General features: G+C 38.8%; 1 protein-coding gene across 1 annotated transcript in view; it reads left to right on the forward strand.

The window, feature by feature from the left end:
• Sik3 (Salt-inducible kinase 3) overlaps nt 1-17,621 on the forward strand; it is a 474,358-nt gene that overhangs the window by 418,604 nt on the left and 38,133 nt on the right. The window contains exon 14 of the mRNA XM_090388735.1: nt 4,978-5,159. Coding sequence (XP_090244861.1) covers nt 4,978-5,159 — 182 coding nt within the window. The remainder of the gene's footprint in view (nt 1-4,977; nt 5,160-17,621) is intronic.

Consider the following 17,621-nt stretch of genomic DNA (forward strand, 5'->3'; position numbering starts at 1 on the left):
AAAAAAGTGTTCATTACTGACAGTCCTTGAGATTCTGCAAATTTCACAAGTCTTTCACCTCTTTCATTTCTTTCACCAATTCCAAAATTTCCTATAGTTCCTCTTTCTGCGCTGTTTTGCCTTTTTCCAACCTTAGCATTGAAGTCCCCCATAATAATAGTGTAGTGGGTTTTCTGCTCATCTAGAAGATTCTCAATTTCGGTGTACATTTCTTCAACCTCTTCATCGTCATGGCTCGATGTTGGTGCATAAATCATTATAACCTTTAGCTTGTACCTCTTAGAAATCTTGAGTATTAGTCTTGACACCCTTGGTGATGTACTTTTGAATTCCAAAATGTTGTTTTTAAAATCTTTATGGTCCAGAAACCCAACTCCACCTTCACTCCTTTCACTGTTTCCATTGGTGTACAGCAGATTTCCACTTGATAAACTTATAAGTGATTGTTTTATTCTTCTTGTTTCAGCCAAACCGATGATATTCCAATTCACATTTTCTAATTCCTTTTCCAGCTCTAATATCCTGTCTTCACCGATACCATAACTTATATCATAAGTTATGGTATTATATTTACATTTTGATTTTATAATAAAGATTTAACTTTTAATGTCTAACCTTGATGCTTAATTTTTTATTAGTAGCATTAACTGGTTGTCAGGTAGTTTATTCTGTGTTGTGTTAATGCTGCACATTTTATTGTTAAAAAAAAGAATTTTTAGTTTGAATTTTTTGAGTGATGAGACTGCACTGTTGTTGTAGTCAATTCATGTAAGTTAACATGATGAACTACAGTCAGTTTCAACCAGGTTGTGGATCATAAAGATTTTGAAATCTAGTGTGCTGTCTAATTGAATAGAACCAGTGGTATACAAACAAGATGCATCGATTGGTTATTAATTGGGAAGAAAAGTCTGAGAATGCAAATTTGGTAGTGCCATAGAACAAAGTTCTAGAGCATCACAGCCAAATTTGTATCTCTTGATGTTTGATTTCTGAAAGTTTGTGGGTTACATTTTGAAGGTAATTGATCTCTGATATATGTATTATGGTGGTGTTGAATGAGTGTGATATCGTTGCTTAAAGTTTCTTATATACAGTATATGCATTTCCAAAAATAAGTATGGAATTTATTGAGATTGATCTTGATCTACAACGAAACCATTGTTCTTCAAATATTATATTTGGCTAATTTATCTGAATCCCAAAGTATGATTTGAGGTAAGTCAGCCCTTACAGATATTGCATTAGTAGAGGCATATGATGCAAGAAAGCAAGCTTATTCAGCATCAGCCAAAAAAAAAAAAAAAACACCACTCCCATTTCACCCCTCCGTTCGCTCAAAATACCTGTCCAGTTGAGCCTTAAATTTGTTTAGACTATCAACTTCACAACAAGTGATGGAAGTCGGTTCCACCAACCAACCACCCGCTAGCCAAAGGCAAATTTCCGCACATCTGTCCGACATCCGTCCTTCCTCAATTTGAATTTATGCCCTCTGAGCTGATTATTCTGAGCAAGATGAAGAATCCCATTGGCATTGAGCATGCTCAAACCATTCAAAGCCTTATACACCTCTATCAGATCACCTCGTCGGTGCCTAGTCTCCAGACTCTGTAATTTGCAAAACTTAAGCCTTTCTTCGTAAGAGCAACGCTTTGTTCCATTCACTAATCTTGTTGCCCTTCTCTGTACCCGTTCCAGCAGCTCTACATCCTTCTTGAAATGAGGCCTCCAGACCTGTATACAGTACTCTAGGTGTGGCCTGACCATTGCCTTATACAATGGAATAATCACCTCCTTATCCCTGCTGGAAAAATTCCTGTATATCATTGACAAGACACCATGAGCTACTCTTGCAGCTCGTCTGCACTGCTCAGAGAACTTCATATCTGCCTGCACAATTACCCCCAGGTCCTTTTCATTCTCCACCACTGTCAGTGTAGTACCGCAGAGTTGATACGTTGCTCTGGAGTTACTGTTTCCCATATGTAGTACTTTACATTTGTCAATGTTAAACTTCATTTGCCACCTCTCAGCCCATCTGTTCAACCTTTCCAGATCCTGTTGCAGCAGCATAGCGTCAGTGGTGTCCTTAACAACCCTGCCAACCTTTGTATCATCTGCAAACTTGGACATTAAACTTGATATCCCATCAACAATATCATTCATAAACACCGGAAATAACAACGGACCCAACACTGAACCCTGAGGAACTCCACTAATAACATTAGTCCACATTGAGCAGTGTCCATTGATTACCACTTTCTGTCTTCTGCCACTCAACAATCCCCTTATCCATACCAGCAATTTGCCTCCAATGCCACACTGCTCCAATTTGTGCAGCAGTCTTCCATGTGCAACAGTATCAAAAGCCTTTCTAAGATCCAAATATATAATATCAAAGTTATTCCCTGCATCCAGTTCTTTTGTGACTGCATCATAGTATCCAATCAAATTGGTCAGGTAAGACCTGCCCTTAACAAAACCATGCTGCATCTGAGCTATAACTGAATTCTTGTCTAGATGATCCTGCAGTGCTTCTTTAACCAGTGCCTCCATTAATTTACCTGGAACAGAAGTTAAACTAACAGGTCTATAATTACTTGTGTCAGCCTTTGATCCTCCTTTGTGAATTGGGGTTACATTTGCACATCTCCAGTCTATGGGTACCTCCCCTGAGTCCAAAGAAGCTCTCATAATTATGGCTAGGAGTTTGCTTACTTTCTTTGCTGCCTCCTTTAATATAACTGGATAGATCCCATCCACCCCAGGTGCCTTTTTTATGTTTATCCTCAACAATCTCTCCTCCACTTTCCTCTCAGTTATTACAAAATCATCCAGCTCACTGCCAATGTTTACTTTACCTACATCATTCTCCTTCCTGAATAACTCCTCATGCATGAATGTAGATGCAAAATACTCGTTTAGATTGTTAGCCACCTGAGCAGGATCCTCAACTGTTGAACCATCAATATCCAGTGGACCAATCTGATTCATCCCTTTCCTTCTTGAGTTTAAATAGGTAAAGAACTCTTTTCTGTTTTTCTTTGCATCCTTTGCCAAGGATTTTTCGTAGTCTGCCTTTGCCTGCCTAATCTCCTTTGTGACTTGGTTACAGACCAACCTATATCTATCATAGGCTTCCATGTCACCCATTAATTTGTATGTAACCCATGCATTTTTCTTCTCTGCCACATGTGTCATTAGTTCATCTGACAACCATTTAGGCCTAAACCTTGAACAATATTTCTTAGTTGGTATGTAAAGCCTGGTAGCCTCCAAGATTAGTTCCTTGAATGCTTCCCATTTTGAGTTTGCTGTTGGTAACATCATCAGTTGGTCCCACTGTATAGAATTTAAATACTGTCTCAGACCATCATAGTCACCTTTACGAAAACAAAAACCCTTCCCTTTACCTCAGATGGTAGTTACCTCCTTGAGTAAATCCCACTTCAACACACTGTGATCACTGCCACCTAGTGGTTCATTTATCTGCAGATTCTTAATGCCTGAAGAATCACTACTGATAATCAGATCAAGAGTATTGCTCCCTCTTGTTGCCTCACGAACATGCTGATGTAGAAAACAATCATCCAATAAATCCACAAAAGCCTTGCTAGTGTGTGAGTGACCAACCCACAAATTCCAGTCAATATCTGGGAAATTAAAATCCCCCATTATAAGACTCTCTGATTTACTGGCCCACTCTATTTCCCTGTACAATATCTTATTATACTCATCAGAGTCATTAGGCCTATAGCACACTCCTACTCTCAATTTTGATTTCCCTATGCTTATGTCACACCAAAGTGACTCGACACTGCCCTGTCCATCGATGTCGACTGGCTTCACTTCCTTGGACTTTATGTGTTTCTTAACTAATAGCATAACCCCTCCTCCCCTCCTGTCCTGTCTATCCTTTCTATACACATTGTATTCCCCAAATTCCAGTTCCGCATTCCTTATATCTGTGTGACACCACATCTCTGATATTCCAACAATATCTGCCTTTGATGTTTTGAGCAATACCTCAAATTCATCAAATTTATTTACCAAACTCCTAGCATTGGTGTACACGCAGGTATACATGCACCTGTTTCTATTCTTGGCTACCCTAACACAACCCATGTGCTTACTTGTACCGCAATGACTCCCAGCAGTCTCTGAAATATCCTGCATCTTGTTTTTCAGGCTTCTGCTCATTTCAATAGAAGCAGTGCAAGAATCACTTCCACCTCTGCCAGTGGCTACTGTCCATCTATTAGTCCTTGTATCCCCCCCCCCCCCAACTAGCAGTTTTCCGACCCACCTAACTCTGCCTTGACCGCATCAGCAAAAATTCTTGCACCCTTTCAATTTAAGTGTATTCCATCCCTGTAGAAGCAATCTCTCCTGTTAACAAGTACAGTCCAGGCTGAAAAAAATTCTACCCCTTGAGCCTTGCAGAATCCCTCCAGGGCCGAATTGATCGACAAGGCTCTCATCATATACTCCCTCCTATCGTGTCTGGGCAGAATTGCAGACACTTTCAAATTCAACCCTAATTCACGGCTTTTTTTTTTCAACAGTGACCTGTACTTGCTGAGTAATTCCGCCTGTCTGTACTTGCTAAGTAATTCCGCCAGTCTCCTACTCCTAATATCATTAGTGCCAATTGCTGTGATGTTGATTAGCTATAAACTTTATGAACTGAGCATTTTCAAATTTATTCAGAATGGCATGAGAACTAATTGCTGTATTTAATGTATTTGTGTTTAATCTACTGTATTTTGTGTTATGTATACTTAATCATTCTCTATTATAAAAGTTTATATAAACACAGAAGAACTATTGATATTAAATCTGTTGTAATGAATGTCATGAAAACCCCTAATTGTATTGGGCAATGCATTTTCTCATTTTGTCCTATAAATATAATGCTCTAATGAAAGTAAAGTGGATAACGATTAATATTTCTTCTTAATTGCTTTGATATAGGAAGAGAAGGTTTTCGTGATCCCACTTCCGGTAGGTTTTCTCCTGTTCGTCGAGCTAGCGATGGTTGTTCTCCCTCCATTTACTATCGTAACCAACTAGAAAGACTCTATCATCAATCAATTACGGCCCACAGTGGTATAGATAGTTTTCAAACTGTTTTACAAGAATATCAACAACTACAGGTATTGTAGGTTAATTGTGTTAGTATATTAAGCACCTCTATATTTTAATTTGTTAGTTAATAAAAAATTACAGTACCTTGAACATTCAGTGCATTTCTAGTTCTTAATTCCTGTAGACAAATAAAGAACATTTAAATTTGGATGCTATTATTAATAGCAAAGAACTCCAATTTTTTATGAACAAAATATGACCACATATTATTTTACTATGAAAAATCTATTTTCATCATAATGTTTCATCATAATTTCATCATAAAAACTATTTCATCACAATACAGCTATTAAAGAAATAAACAATTAAGCTGTTTTACATAAAATTATTGAAATATATATATTTTTTTGGCATTCAAATAGTAATAAAAACTTAAGCCGACATAAATAATTTGATTAAAAAAAAATTTTTTTAGGTGAATTTGAGTTCTGTTGAAATGTTATATATCATTTTTACTCAGTCAGGTTATGACTGTTCAATTTTCATCAGGTCATATCTCTTGTTTTCAGTAAACTTCCATAACTTTAATTCGAAATCTGTAGATAGTTAGAGTTCTATTCTCTATATGTACTGTATGTCAACAATAAACACTAATCATAATGTTCCATAATTAGAACTTAAGACATCTTCAATATTGATAAACATAATTTAATATATATATTTTTTAACGTTTTCTCTAACTTTAACAAACAGAAAAAGTTTATTAAACATCTCACTTTTGCTCCCTACCTTCATGTAGCTTTATACCTGAAGGAGGATAACCTGATTATACCCAAAGGGGAAATTTTCATTTGCATTTTTTAATTAAAATTGTATTATTAAGAAATGGCATTATAGTAGTTTTGCCACTTGTCACTTGTTTGGACAGGTTTGGGTTAATTTCCCATCTGTAATTGGAGGAATTTTTCAAGTCCTGTCTTTCAATTGCTTTGGTCCAAAAATCTCCTGTTTTCCTCCTGCCTAGAACTGCCTGATCTCCAGCTTTTCGCAAGTCAAAAGTTGGTAGCTATACAAAGTTGACCATCAGTGATGTTATTGGGTAATGGAAGCATGATGATATGTATCACCACTATCCAGCAATACACAGAAAAACCACAGAAGCTCACTTCACTAGAGAGAGGTACTCAAAAACTGTTTTGATTATATGACACTCCTTTCAGACATCCAAAGGAGCTTAAGGGGTTGAAATTTGTGTAGCCTTGTTACATAGGTACTCCACAGTCCCAGTTTGCTTGAGAAAGCAACAGCACATAAGCCACACATCACCAACCAAGATCAGCAGTCTTACCTTGCACGATGCAATGAATGCTATAATTGGTCCATACAAAGTAGTGAAAATCTGTTCTATGGAGTGACAAATCTCACTAGGCCCTATTGGATGGTGGTAATCACTGATGATCTCCACAAACTTTTGAGCACTTCCAACAATTCAGAAGTGCCCCACATTTTGTCCAAATTAAGTTTCGCAAGAAAAACTTCACCACTAGACCAACTATTAGCAGAAAATTCCACTCAGGAAAACAAATATCATCATATTTAGCCAAATTACCAATGACCATAGGAACACAGATCTATTAAAATATCCAGATACAACCACATCAAAGGAAACCAGATACAGCCACATTCTGTTACTTAATGCCACAAGAAGAAAATCCAAAACTTGCCTCAAAAATACAATAGACCAGGAGCTCCTAATTGTTTGGAAAACAATTATCATCATAGCTAGCTCCTAGTCTATTGTATTTTTGGAAGCTTACAAGAAATGTACAGAGTCTGGTATAATTCTTAACTATAGATCATCCCATCCACACTCTACCAGAGTAGAAATAATTAGATCCGACATTCTCAGGGCCTTAGAGCCTGCCAGGGCTCAAACATCCAACTTGAGTTGCTCACAATAAGACAGCAGTGCAGGGACCAACATATCCTGTGCATGCCACAGTCATGAACCGTAATAACCAGATCCTTTCAAACAACCACATACTTCGCTGGATCCTCCTCTGTGAACAATTCCTTCATCAATACTGAAGCCCATTCCCATCATCCCAGAAGTTTGGTATACAAACTTGCATGTGAGGGAGAATCGCATAGAGGATTTTTGACAAGACTGGTTGGAAATTTAAAGGACACAATACGGAAGAGTAGAAAATCATACCCCACCCTACAGTGTGGGATCAAGTGAACTTCAGTCCTCTCCATTGGCTGCTTTATGCTCCAGATGAGACATTCAAGAAAGTCTGTTTTATAAAAAAAAAAAAAAAAAGACAGGAAGGATGGTGTATTCTTCAAAGATGAAGAATATTTCCGATTGTTCAAAGATAAAATCCTCGAATCACAGGAATCATATCCTTTCGGAACCATATCCTAACCATATTCTGAAGTGAATGCTCCAACAGGAGCACCCACTTCAGAATGAAAAGACAGGAACTTTTAGAATGGAGCCCCATCAGGAGCTCCCACTCTAGAATGCACCTCCCAGAACCTACTGATATAACCTCAGCAAATAAATGATTCTGAGTAGAAGAGAAAAGAAATTTAATATATTATTGTTGTGTGTTTTTTTTATGTAGTAGCTTATGTATTTACAATTATAATTCACAATTATAATTGTGAATTATAATCAATCTAGACACTTTATACATTATTTCCCCTTAAGACATATTTAATTAATGTATCTAGTATTTTTGTTCATTTCCCCTCCTATTTTGCCTAATCTGTTCTTTGAATCTTTCTAACAAAATAATTTAATTCCCATTTAATTATGAGGCATGAGTCAAATTTTGGGCATGAGATTAAGACTCAACTATCAAGCAACCTTAATCTTACCAGGTTGCCTGGTTCCAAGAAACATTTATCTATTATGCTAGCTCATATATATAAAATAAGTTACTCTTCATGGCCACAATTGTCAATCTGTCTCAGAATAGTCCAGACACCTCTACAGTATATCCTTTGGCATAAATAGCATAATTTATGTTAGATTAATTCTTAACTTACTCTTTATAGTTGCAGTTTTTTTATCAAATTTAAAATTATGCAACATTATATGTTGGCAACCAAATTCAATTATTAATTTCATAAGACGTAAAAGTGTAGGTAGAACACCCAAAATCTGGCTGTCCATAAACTGAAATGATCCAAAATCTGGACACATCATCATCCATTTACTGTCCAGCTTGGAACTAGCAGAAATTCAAGGTTAATGTCAATCTGCAGATTTACTTAACAAGCACTGGTCGGTGTTAAAAAAAAAGTCGTGAGTTATGGTTAAATTTGAAAGGGTCTGTAATTCTGCCCAGACTCAATGGAGGGAGTATATGATGAGAGCATTTGCTGATGCTATCGAGGCAGTGTTAGGTGGGTCAGAAAACTGCTGGCTTCGGAGGATTCACAATCTTGGAATAGCTAATTATATTAGTCAGCCATGATCTGATCTGCTTAAAAAAAACTATGCTGTTTCTTTTAATTCCATACCTGTTCTGATGATCTTATCTTGGGGCTAAGGACTCCAAAACCTTCTCTGGCATGGAAATCAAACTGACAGGTCTGTAGTTGCTCAACACAACAATACAACATATCTTCTATTCATAACAAAGGTGGTTCATAAGGTGAACCACCTTTGCCCGAATTCAAGGATGCTCTCATTATAGTAGGTATAGGTTTGCTTACCTCTTTTGCTTCTTCCTTCAATACAGTTGGATGTATTCCATCAGCTCTTGGTACCTTGAACACCTAATTTTTTTTTAAACCACTGATATCTTCATCTTTAAAAACTTCCTTATGAATATGGATACAAGATATTTTAATCATCCTATGCATCTTTCTTTTCTGCCACTAGGGTTATCAGCTCTTTTGTTCTCTGTTTTCATAAATATTTGGAACAATACCTTTTTATTGGTATAAAAAGCCAGGATTACTTAAACATTCCCCATATAGCATTTATATTTGTAAAAATTGATTTGGCCACAGTGAAAAGACTTTAAAAGATTTCTAAAACTATTGTAATCATCCTTTTGAAAACAAAAACCCTTCTCTTTTCATTTTATAGTAGCTATTTTTTAAATATTTTTTAATCCTTGCCAATAACTCAAGAATATTTCCTTCAGACATTGCTAATATACTGATGGAGGAACAGGTCATGGTTTGTTTAATATTAAGATAAAGTCATAAATTAGACTCATTTTGGAATAATAATACAAACATATATCTGCATAGCGAAAATCCAGCTTTGAACTTTGTACTACTTTCATATTTATTTTAACTACATGGAAATCGAATTTTTGCACATCTGTCCTATAGCCTCCTTTTTCAATTTGAGTTTATTTGAGTCTCCTTGTGTGTGTGTGTTGTCTGAGAAATAGAAATTATAAGGTTTAAAAGAGAAAATAAAGACAGTACAAAGTCATGCTAGATGGTATCTAGCCAATGATGCTTAAAATAGTGGATAAGGCAATTGCTAAACCCATATTTATGATAACAGAGACACTGTTTGAGAAAATAAATAACACCACCTTCTGTTGTTTTTCTCTCTCTTTACTATCTAGGGACACTGTTGTCACTCTAGTGAGCTTGGGCTTGTGTTCATTTTGTACACTTCCTTTCGTAATATTACTATCTTATGCGAGGATAGAACTGGGGATGGACTTGCCCATGGAGAAATTTCCGTCCTTGTGGGCAACCAGACCCCTTTCCAACCTGTACTGCTTTCCATTAAGTTAGAAATAGTTTCAGTTTGCCTTATGGTTAGGTTTTTATTAACAGTCTGTTCAATTTATTTGCCACCTGGGGGACGGACATATCCCAGAGACCTAGATGATCTCATTGTGCAGCTGCCTTTCCCTGTCATACTTCTCGGGGATTTCACTAGACAACCTTCACCCTGTGATGTAGTGATGGCATCAGTGGAAAGGAACATGTCATAGAGCGTATGCTCACTAACAACCGCTCCCTTCTAAACACCTTCTTCCACATGCCTACCCATACATTTTCTGCCATTGATCTTTCTATCTGCTCCCCTTCTCACTTCTTTTCATTTAATTGTGAAGTGGAGGAGAACCTGTATGAGAGTGATCACTTCCCTCTGATAACCAGAGGAAGACCATGTCTTCCTTTTAGATTACCATGGTGGAAGATTAATCAGGCTAACTGGAATACCTTCCAACGTCTGGCATAATTTGACATCATTGCAGTCAGTCAGGAGCCTGTCAATGATGCAATGACTTGCATATTGTTCATGCAGCTGCATCTACTATACCAAAAACATCTTCCCAGTTTTCCCAAATTATGGTGGAATGAAGAATACACAACAGCAAAAAAAGGCTCAAAACAAAGCTTGGGGCATATTCTGATATCTTGCCACAGCCAATCTAACAACCTTTAAACGTGCATGAGCCAAAGCATGTTACATCCACCATCAGAGTCAAGGAATTGTGGATCTGTTTCACATCATCAATTATCCAGTCCACTAGTACTAAAGTGGTCTGGGATAAAGTCCAGAAAATGAAGGAAAATATACAACTCTATCTCTACGACAATATCTTATTTCCCAGAATTCTTGGTCCTGAAAAAGAAAAGTGAAAAACAGGCACTTAATTTCATATCAGAGGGTATTTATCCCTGCAATGGGACTTTGACTCTGCAGGAGTTTAAAAGAGCTCTATTCCTCTCTAAGGCAAGTGCTATTGGACCAGACAGAATCCATTATGAAATGATTAAGCATCTTTCTCAAAAATCTATAATCACCTGCTCTTTCTGTATAACAGAAACTGCTCATCATTCTTCTTGGTTTTGCTAAGCCAGGAAAGGATCCAAAAACTTCCTGCTAACTATCAACCAATCACTTTGACTAACTGTTTGTGCAAAATCAGGTGCCTCCTTAGCCAGGCGGGCAGGAGCAGCAGTGTGGAGCACACACTTCTTGATTAGACCAGGGTTCGAGCCCATGACCACCAAATATGGAGAATGCGGAAAGGTCAGGGAATAACCACCGCATATCCCGGGAGCAATATGGCTTTAGTTGCTAATGCTCCTGAAAAACAATAACTAACAAACAAACATTGTGCAAATTCCTGGAGAGAATTGTTAATGCCCTTCATATATGGTATTTAGAATCAAACAACCTTCTTTACAGCAAGCAATGTGGCTTCAAAAAAAAAAAACAAAACCCACCCTGGACCATTTATTTTGACTGCAAACATCCATTCAGAATGTTTTCCTAAAGTAAGAACATATATTTTTTTTCTTTTTCTTTTTTTTTTTTTTTTATGAAAACCCCAAACACGAGAGGTATTAGAACCTATAGTACTTAGTACCGTGCTTGGTTTGGAGATTGAGAAGATGAAAGAAGATATTAGAAGTTCAAGTTGACATTAGACTTGAACTTGTGTAGACTGTAATTTTCAGGAAATATGTACGAAGGAAGGTTGTTCCAGAAAACGGCAGTTGAATGATCAAAAGTTGGTTCTGTGAGTTTGAAGTTGGACAGTAAATGGATGTTGGCTGGTGGCGGCACGTGTTCGGACTGTTTTGAAAGAGAAAGCGGGAATAATAGAAGCCAATTCACAAGAACAGTGTCTGTGGAAGTATGGTAGAAAAGGCATGCAGCAGAAACTGTACGTTTATGAGACAGCGAGTGGAGAGACTCTGTTAGAGAGGAGTCATTAATTAACCTAACAGCCCTCTTCTGAATGGAATCTAGAAGCCTGAGAGAGGTTTTGGGGGCACCACCCCAGATGTGGGAACAATATTCAATTGTAGGGCGGATTTGCGATTTGTACAGAGTGAACAGCTGTTTGGAAGAAAAGTAATGCTGAGAGCGAAAGAGAAACCCTAGTTTTTTGGATGCAGAGGAAGCAATATTTGTAATGTGCTTGTGCCAAGAGAGATTAGAAGTCAGGGTAATCCCCAAAAGATATACAGGCATACCTCGGTTAACGTTACCTCTGATAACGAAGCCTCGATATAACGAAGTCGGCAATTTCAAGCCCCATTTAACTTAAAAAAAATATTCCAATTTAAGACCAACGCCCGACAATCATTCGATTGGTGACTGACGGCGACTCGTTACGTATTCCCGAGTGCTCCCGAGCTGCGGGCGTGTCTGTTATAACAGTTTTTCGTTATAAACTGTTATAACAGTTTTTCTGTTATAACAGTTGTTACTCGTTCCAGCAGCTCTACATCCTTCTTGAAATGAGGCCTCCAGACCTGTATACAGTACTCTAGGTGTGGCCTGACCATTGCCTTATACAATGGAATAATCACCTCCTTATCCCTGCTGGAAAAATTCCTGTATATCATTGACAATACTCCATGAGCTACTCTTGCAGCCCGTCTGCACTGCTCAGAGAACTTCATATCTGCCTGCACAAACACCCCCAAGTCCCTTTCATTCTCTACCACTGTCAGTGTAGTACCACAGAGTTGATACGTTGCTCTGGGGTTGCTGTTTCCCATGTGTAGTACTTTACATTTGTCAATGTTAAACTTCATTTGCCACCTCTCAGCCCATCTGCTCAACCTTTCCAGATCCTGTTGCAGCAGCATAGTGTCAGTATTGTCCTTGACAACCCTGCCAACCTTTGTATCATCTGCAAACTTGGACACTAAGCTTGATATACCATCATCAATATCATTTATAAATACAGAAAACAATAATGGACCCAACACTGAGCCCTGAGGGACTCCACTAATAACATTAGTCCACGATGAGCAGTGTCCATTGATTACCACTCTCTGTCTTCTCCAAGGCGCCTCTGTAGCCAGGTGGGAAGGAGCAGCAGTGCGTAGCACACGCTTCTTGATTAGACCGGGGTTCGAACCCGTCACCACCAAATACAGAGGATGCGGAAAGGTCAAGGAATGACCACCGCATATCCCGGAGCAATATGGCCTTAGTTGCTAATGCTCCTAAAAACCAAATAACAAATAACAAATCTGTCTTCTCCCCCTCAACCACCCATTTATCCATAGCAGCAATTTGCCTCCAATGTCACACTGCTCCAATTTGTGTAGCAGTCTTCCATGTGCAACAGTATCAAAAGCCTTTCTAAGATCCAAGTATATAATATCAAAGTTATTCCCTGCATCCAGTTCTTTTGTGACTGCATCATAGTATCCAATCAAATTGGTCAGGCAAGACTTCCCCTTAACAAAACCATGCTGTGTCTGAGCTCTAACTGAAGTCTTGTCTAAATGATCCTGCAGTGCTTCTCTAACCAGTGCCTCCATTAATTTTCCTGGAACAGACGTTAAGCTCACAGGTCTGTAATTACTTGTGTCAGCCTTTGATCCTCCTTTGTGAATTGGGGTCACATTTGCACATTTCCAGTCTATGGGTACCTCCCCTGAGTCCAAGGAAGCTCTCATAATTATGGCTAAGGGTTTGCTTACTTCCTTTGCTGCCTCCTTTAATATAACTGGATAGATCCCTTCCACCCCGGGTGCCTTTCTTGTGTTTATCTTCAACAGTTTCTCCTCCACTTTACTCCCAGTTATTTCAAGATTCTGTAGCTTACTGCTAGAGTTGAATACACCTCTGGCATTCCCCTTGCTGAATAACTCCTCATGTGTGAATGTCGATGCAAAATATTCATTTAGTTTGTTAGCTACCTGAGCAGGATCATCAACAGTTGACCCATCAATATCAAGTGGACCAATCTGATTCATCCCCTTCCTTCTAGAGTTTACATAAGTAAAGAACTCTTTGCTGTTTTTCTTTGCATCCCTTGCCAAGGATTTCTCGTAATCTGCCTTCGCCTGCCTAACCTCCTTTGTAACTTGGTTGCATATCAACTTGTATCTATCATATACTTCTGTGTCATGTGTTAATTTGTAAGTATCCCATGCATTTTTCTTCTCTGCCATATGCCTCATTAGTTCATCTGACATCCATTTTGGCCTAAACCTTGAACAATATTTCTTAGTTGGTATGTAAAGCCTAGTAGCTTCCAAGATAAGTTCTTTGAATGCTTCCCATTTTGAATTTGCTGTTGGCAATATCATCAGTTGATCCCACTGTATAGAATTTAAATACTGTCTCAGTCCATCGTAGTCGCCTTTACGAAAGCAATAACCCTTCCCTTTAACCCCTAATGGTAGTTACCTCTTTGAGTAAATCCCACTTCAGCACACTGTGATCACTGCCACCTAGTGGTTCATTTATCTGCAGATTCTTAATGCATGAAGAATCACTGCTGATAATCAAATCAAGAGTATTACTCCCTCTAGTTGCCTCCCGAACATGCTGATGTAGAAAACAATCATCCAATAAATCCACAAAAGCCCTGCTAGTGTGTGAGTAACCAGCCCCCAAATTCCAGTCAATATCTGGGAAATTAAAATCTCCCATTATAAGACTCTCTGATTTACTGGCCCACTCTATTTCCCTGTACAGTTCCTTATTATACTCATCAGAGTCATTAGGCCTATAGCACACTCCTACTCTCAATTTTGATCTCCCAATGCTTATGTCACACCAAACTGACTCAACACTGCACTGTCCAGCGATGTCGACTGGCTTCACTTCCTTGGTTTTTATGTGTTTCTTAACTAATAGCATAACCCCTCCCCCCTTCCTATCCTGTCTATCCTTTCTGTAGACGTTGTACTCCCCAAATTGCAGTTCTGCATCCCTTATATCTGTGTGACACCACGTCTCTGATATCCCAACAATATCTGCCTTTGATGTTTTGAGCAATACCTCAAATTCATCAAATTTATTTACTAAACTCCTAACATTGGTGTACACGCAAGTATACCTGCACCTGTTTCTATTCTTAGCTACCCTAACACAACCCATGTGTTTACTTGTACCGCAATGGCTCCCAGCAGTCTCTGAAATACCATGCATCTTGTTTTTCAGGCTTCTGCTCATTCTAATAGAAGCAGTGCAAGAATCTCTTTCACCTCTGCCAGTGGCTACTGTCAATCTATTGGTCTTTGTCTCCCCCCAAGCTAGCAGTTTTCCGACCCACCTAACACTGCCTCGATAGCATCAGCAAATATTCTTGCACCCTTTCTATTTAAGTGTATCCCATCCCTGTAGAAGCAATCTCTCCTGTTAACAAGTACAGTCCAGGCTGAAAAAAATTCTACCCCTTGAGCCTTGCACAATCTTTCCAGGGCCGAATTGATCGACAAGGCTCTCATCATATACTCTCTCCTATCGTGTCTGGGCAGAATTGCAGACACTTTCAAATTCAACCCTAAAAGGTTAATTTACCTTCTTGTAGATAAATGAACAATCTGTGCAAGGTCATTAGTAATTGCAAAAGCCTCAGCATCTTGACCAGCTGGAGTTGTGAACATTAAAATCACCAAGGAAAATTACCTCACTGTTAGGAAAGTTGGACTGGAGAAAGTCAAGTTGCAAAGAGAGGAAGTCAAAGAACTCCAAGTGATTAGTGGAGTTGGGAGAGCGGTAGAGACAACAGATGAATTTGACACAATGAGGTAGAGAGAGTTTAAGCCAAAGAAGATCGAAGAGAGTGATTCCAAATTACCAAGTCTCTGACAGGGAATATAGGAACGGACATGTGCACAAATACTACCTTTGAGGCGAAAGGAATCATACAGCAAATAATTTGGGCAACTGAGATGAGCAGTAGTTGAATCAACTGATAACTGAGATTCTGTCAGAAAAAGTACATGGGATTTCGCAGACTGCAAGTGGAAATGTACATCATTGATATTAGAATTGAGACCACGTATATTTGTGAAATGAACTAGGAAGTGTTTGGGAGGTTTAGATCTTTTCGCAGATAAGCTTACTCTATTAATTTGACAATTCATGGTATATTCAATAGTAAGAAAAGGTGTGGGGGGGGAAACATGCTGTATGAAGTAATAAAATTTTGGATATGGCATACACATGGTAAGAATATACCCAGATCCTTGACATAACGTGGCCTCAACAGTGCCCCCTGCATACACACTACTTGAACTCCCTCCAGTTACTCTCTGCAGAGTAGAGGCATCAAGATTATACACTAGCTGATCCAGCAGCCTCCTGAAGAGTTACCAATAGGTTAAGTCCGATGTACTAACTAGCAGCCGGACTGCGAACAATGTTTTAGAGCTGTACCCTTGAAATGTAAGGAAGATTTGATCTTCCCTTGATGTTAATCATAACCTCAAAAGTCATCAGTCATACTTCATGAGGGAAGGGTTGACCAGAACTTAGCTCTGGAGACTAAACATGGGTTCCACCACTTCAAGCCTCCAATAAGCAAAGTGGTGGTATTGCATGGTAACACAGAGAGGCAGCATTCCTCCATGTGGTGTGGGTGCCACAACTCTACCCCTGCTTATGTCGGTTCACACCTGGGTGGTCACCCACAGTGTGCTTGTGCGTGGAGGTTATACCCAGGATTACTAATTGTCTCACCATCATGAAGGTGCAGCTGTCACAGACCGTCCGGACTTCGCCAAAATTGGGTCCACTTGACTTGAATATCACCCGAATATCAATTCCATCAGCAGTTTAGACTCCTGGGTTGCAAGTACAGCTTGTCTGGCATATTTGAAAGAATGTGTGTGACAATCTCAAATATCTGGTGTCTTTTATTCTTTAACAACTTGGAGATTTGGCATCTTCAAAGATTTGTATGGCCTCCATCTTAGTGGGCATTTTCCCATTTTTATTAAGAACTTTTTTGCCAATCGGTCTTTCTAGGTTCACCTGTAGGATCCACCCTCTTTCATCCCTCTTTTTCCAGGAGGAGGGAGTACTGCAGGGATCTGTTTTAAGTGTTACACTTTTCACCATCAAAGTAAATTCAATCACAGAACAACTTCCTCCAGCATAATTTAGCATATTTTCTCAGTCAAGCTGGGGGTACCATCATTGGTGCATGGTATTTTTCAGAGTAAGCTAGAGCCATTTTCATTGCATCCATTCTGAACTTCATCCTCTGGTTCAATGGTATTGAAAGACAACTGCAACAAGCCATTGATCAACTTAATTCCTGGGCCCTTGCTAATGAATTCAGGTTCTTGCCACAGAAGACCATTTGTGTACATTTTTTTTTGTAAGCGTAATATGGTAAGAATATGGTATGCATATGATGATTACTTCATCCTGAATCTGAATGGAGGCATTGGACATAATGCCATCCTGGTAGCTACAGACACAAAATTTTTGGGACTTGTATTTGATAAAAAGTTGACATTTCTACAACAGATCCATGAACTCCATATGAAGTGTGTGAGAAGCCCATCAGATTGCCAATTGTCCTTTTGGTATTCGTGTCCAAGTGCTACTCAGAGAGCTTAACATCACGGTATACAAGGTTGTCCAATCACCAAAGGCCACTTTCATCCTTGCATGCTCTCTTTCCAGCATGTGACTTTCCCCTTAAGAATTGGGTAAAGTCTAGTACTCCATCTGTCTACCTGCAGCTCTATTCAGCACACCAAGCTGATCATTCTGACTTCTTGCCAGTTTTCATTGATGGCTCGAAATCTAGAGT

This window comes from Mastigoproctus giganteus, chromosome 2 (genome assembly GCF_048544385.1).
Source record: "Mastigoproctus giganteus isolate SK-2022 chromosome 2, ASM4854438v1, whole genome shotgun sequence".
Taxonomy (NCBI): domain Eukaryota; kingdom Metazoa; phylum Arthropoda; class Arachnida; order Uropygi; family Thelyphonidae; genus Mastigoproctus; species Mastigoproctus giganteus.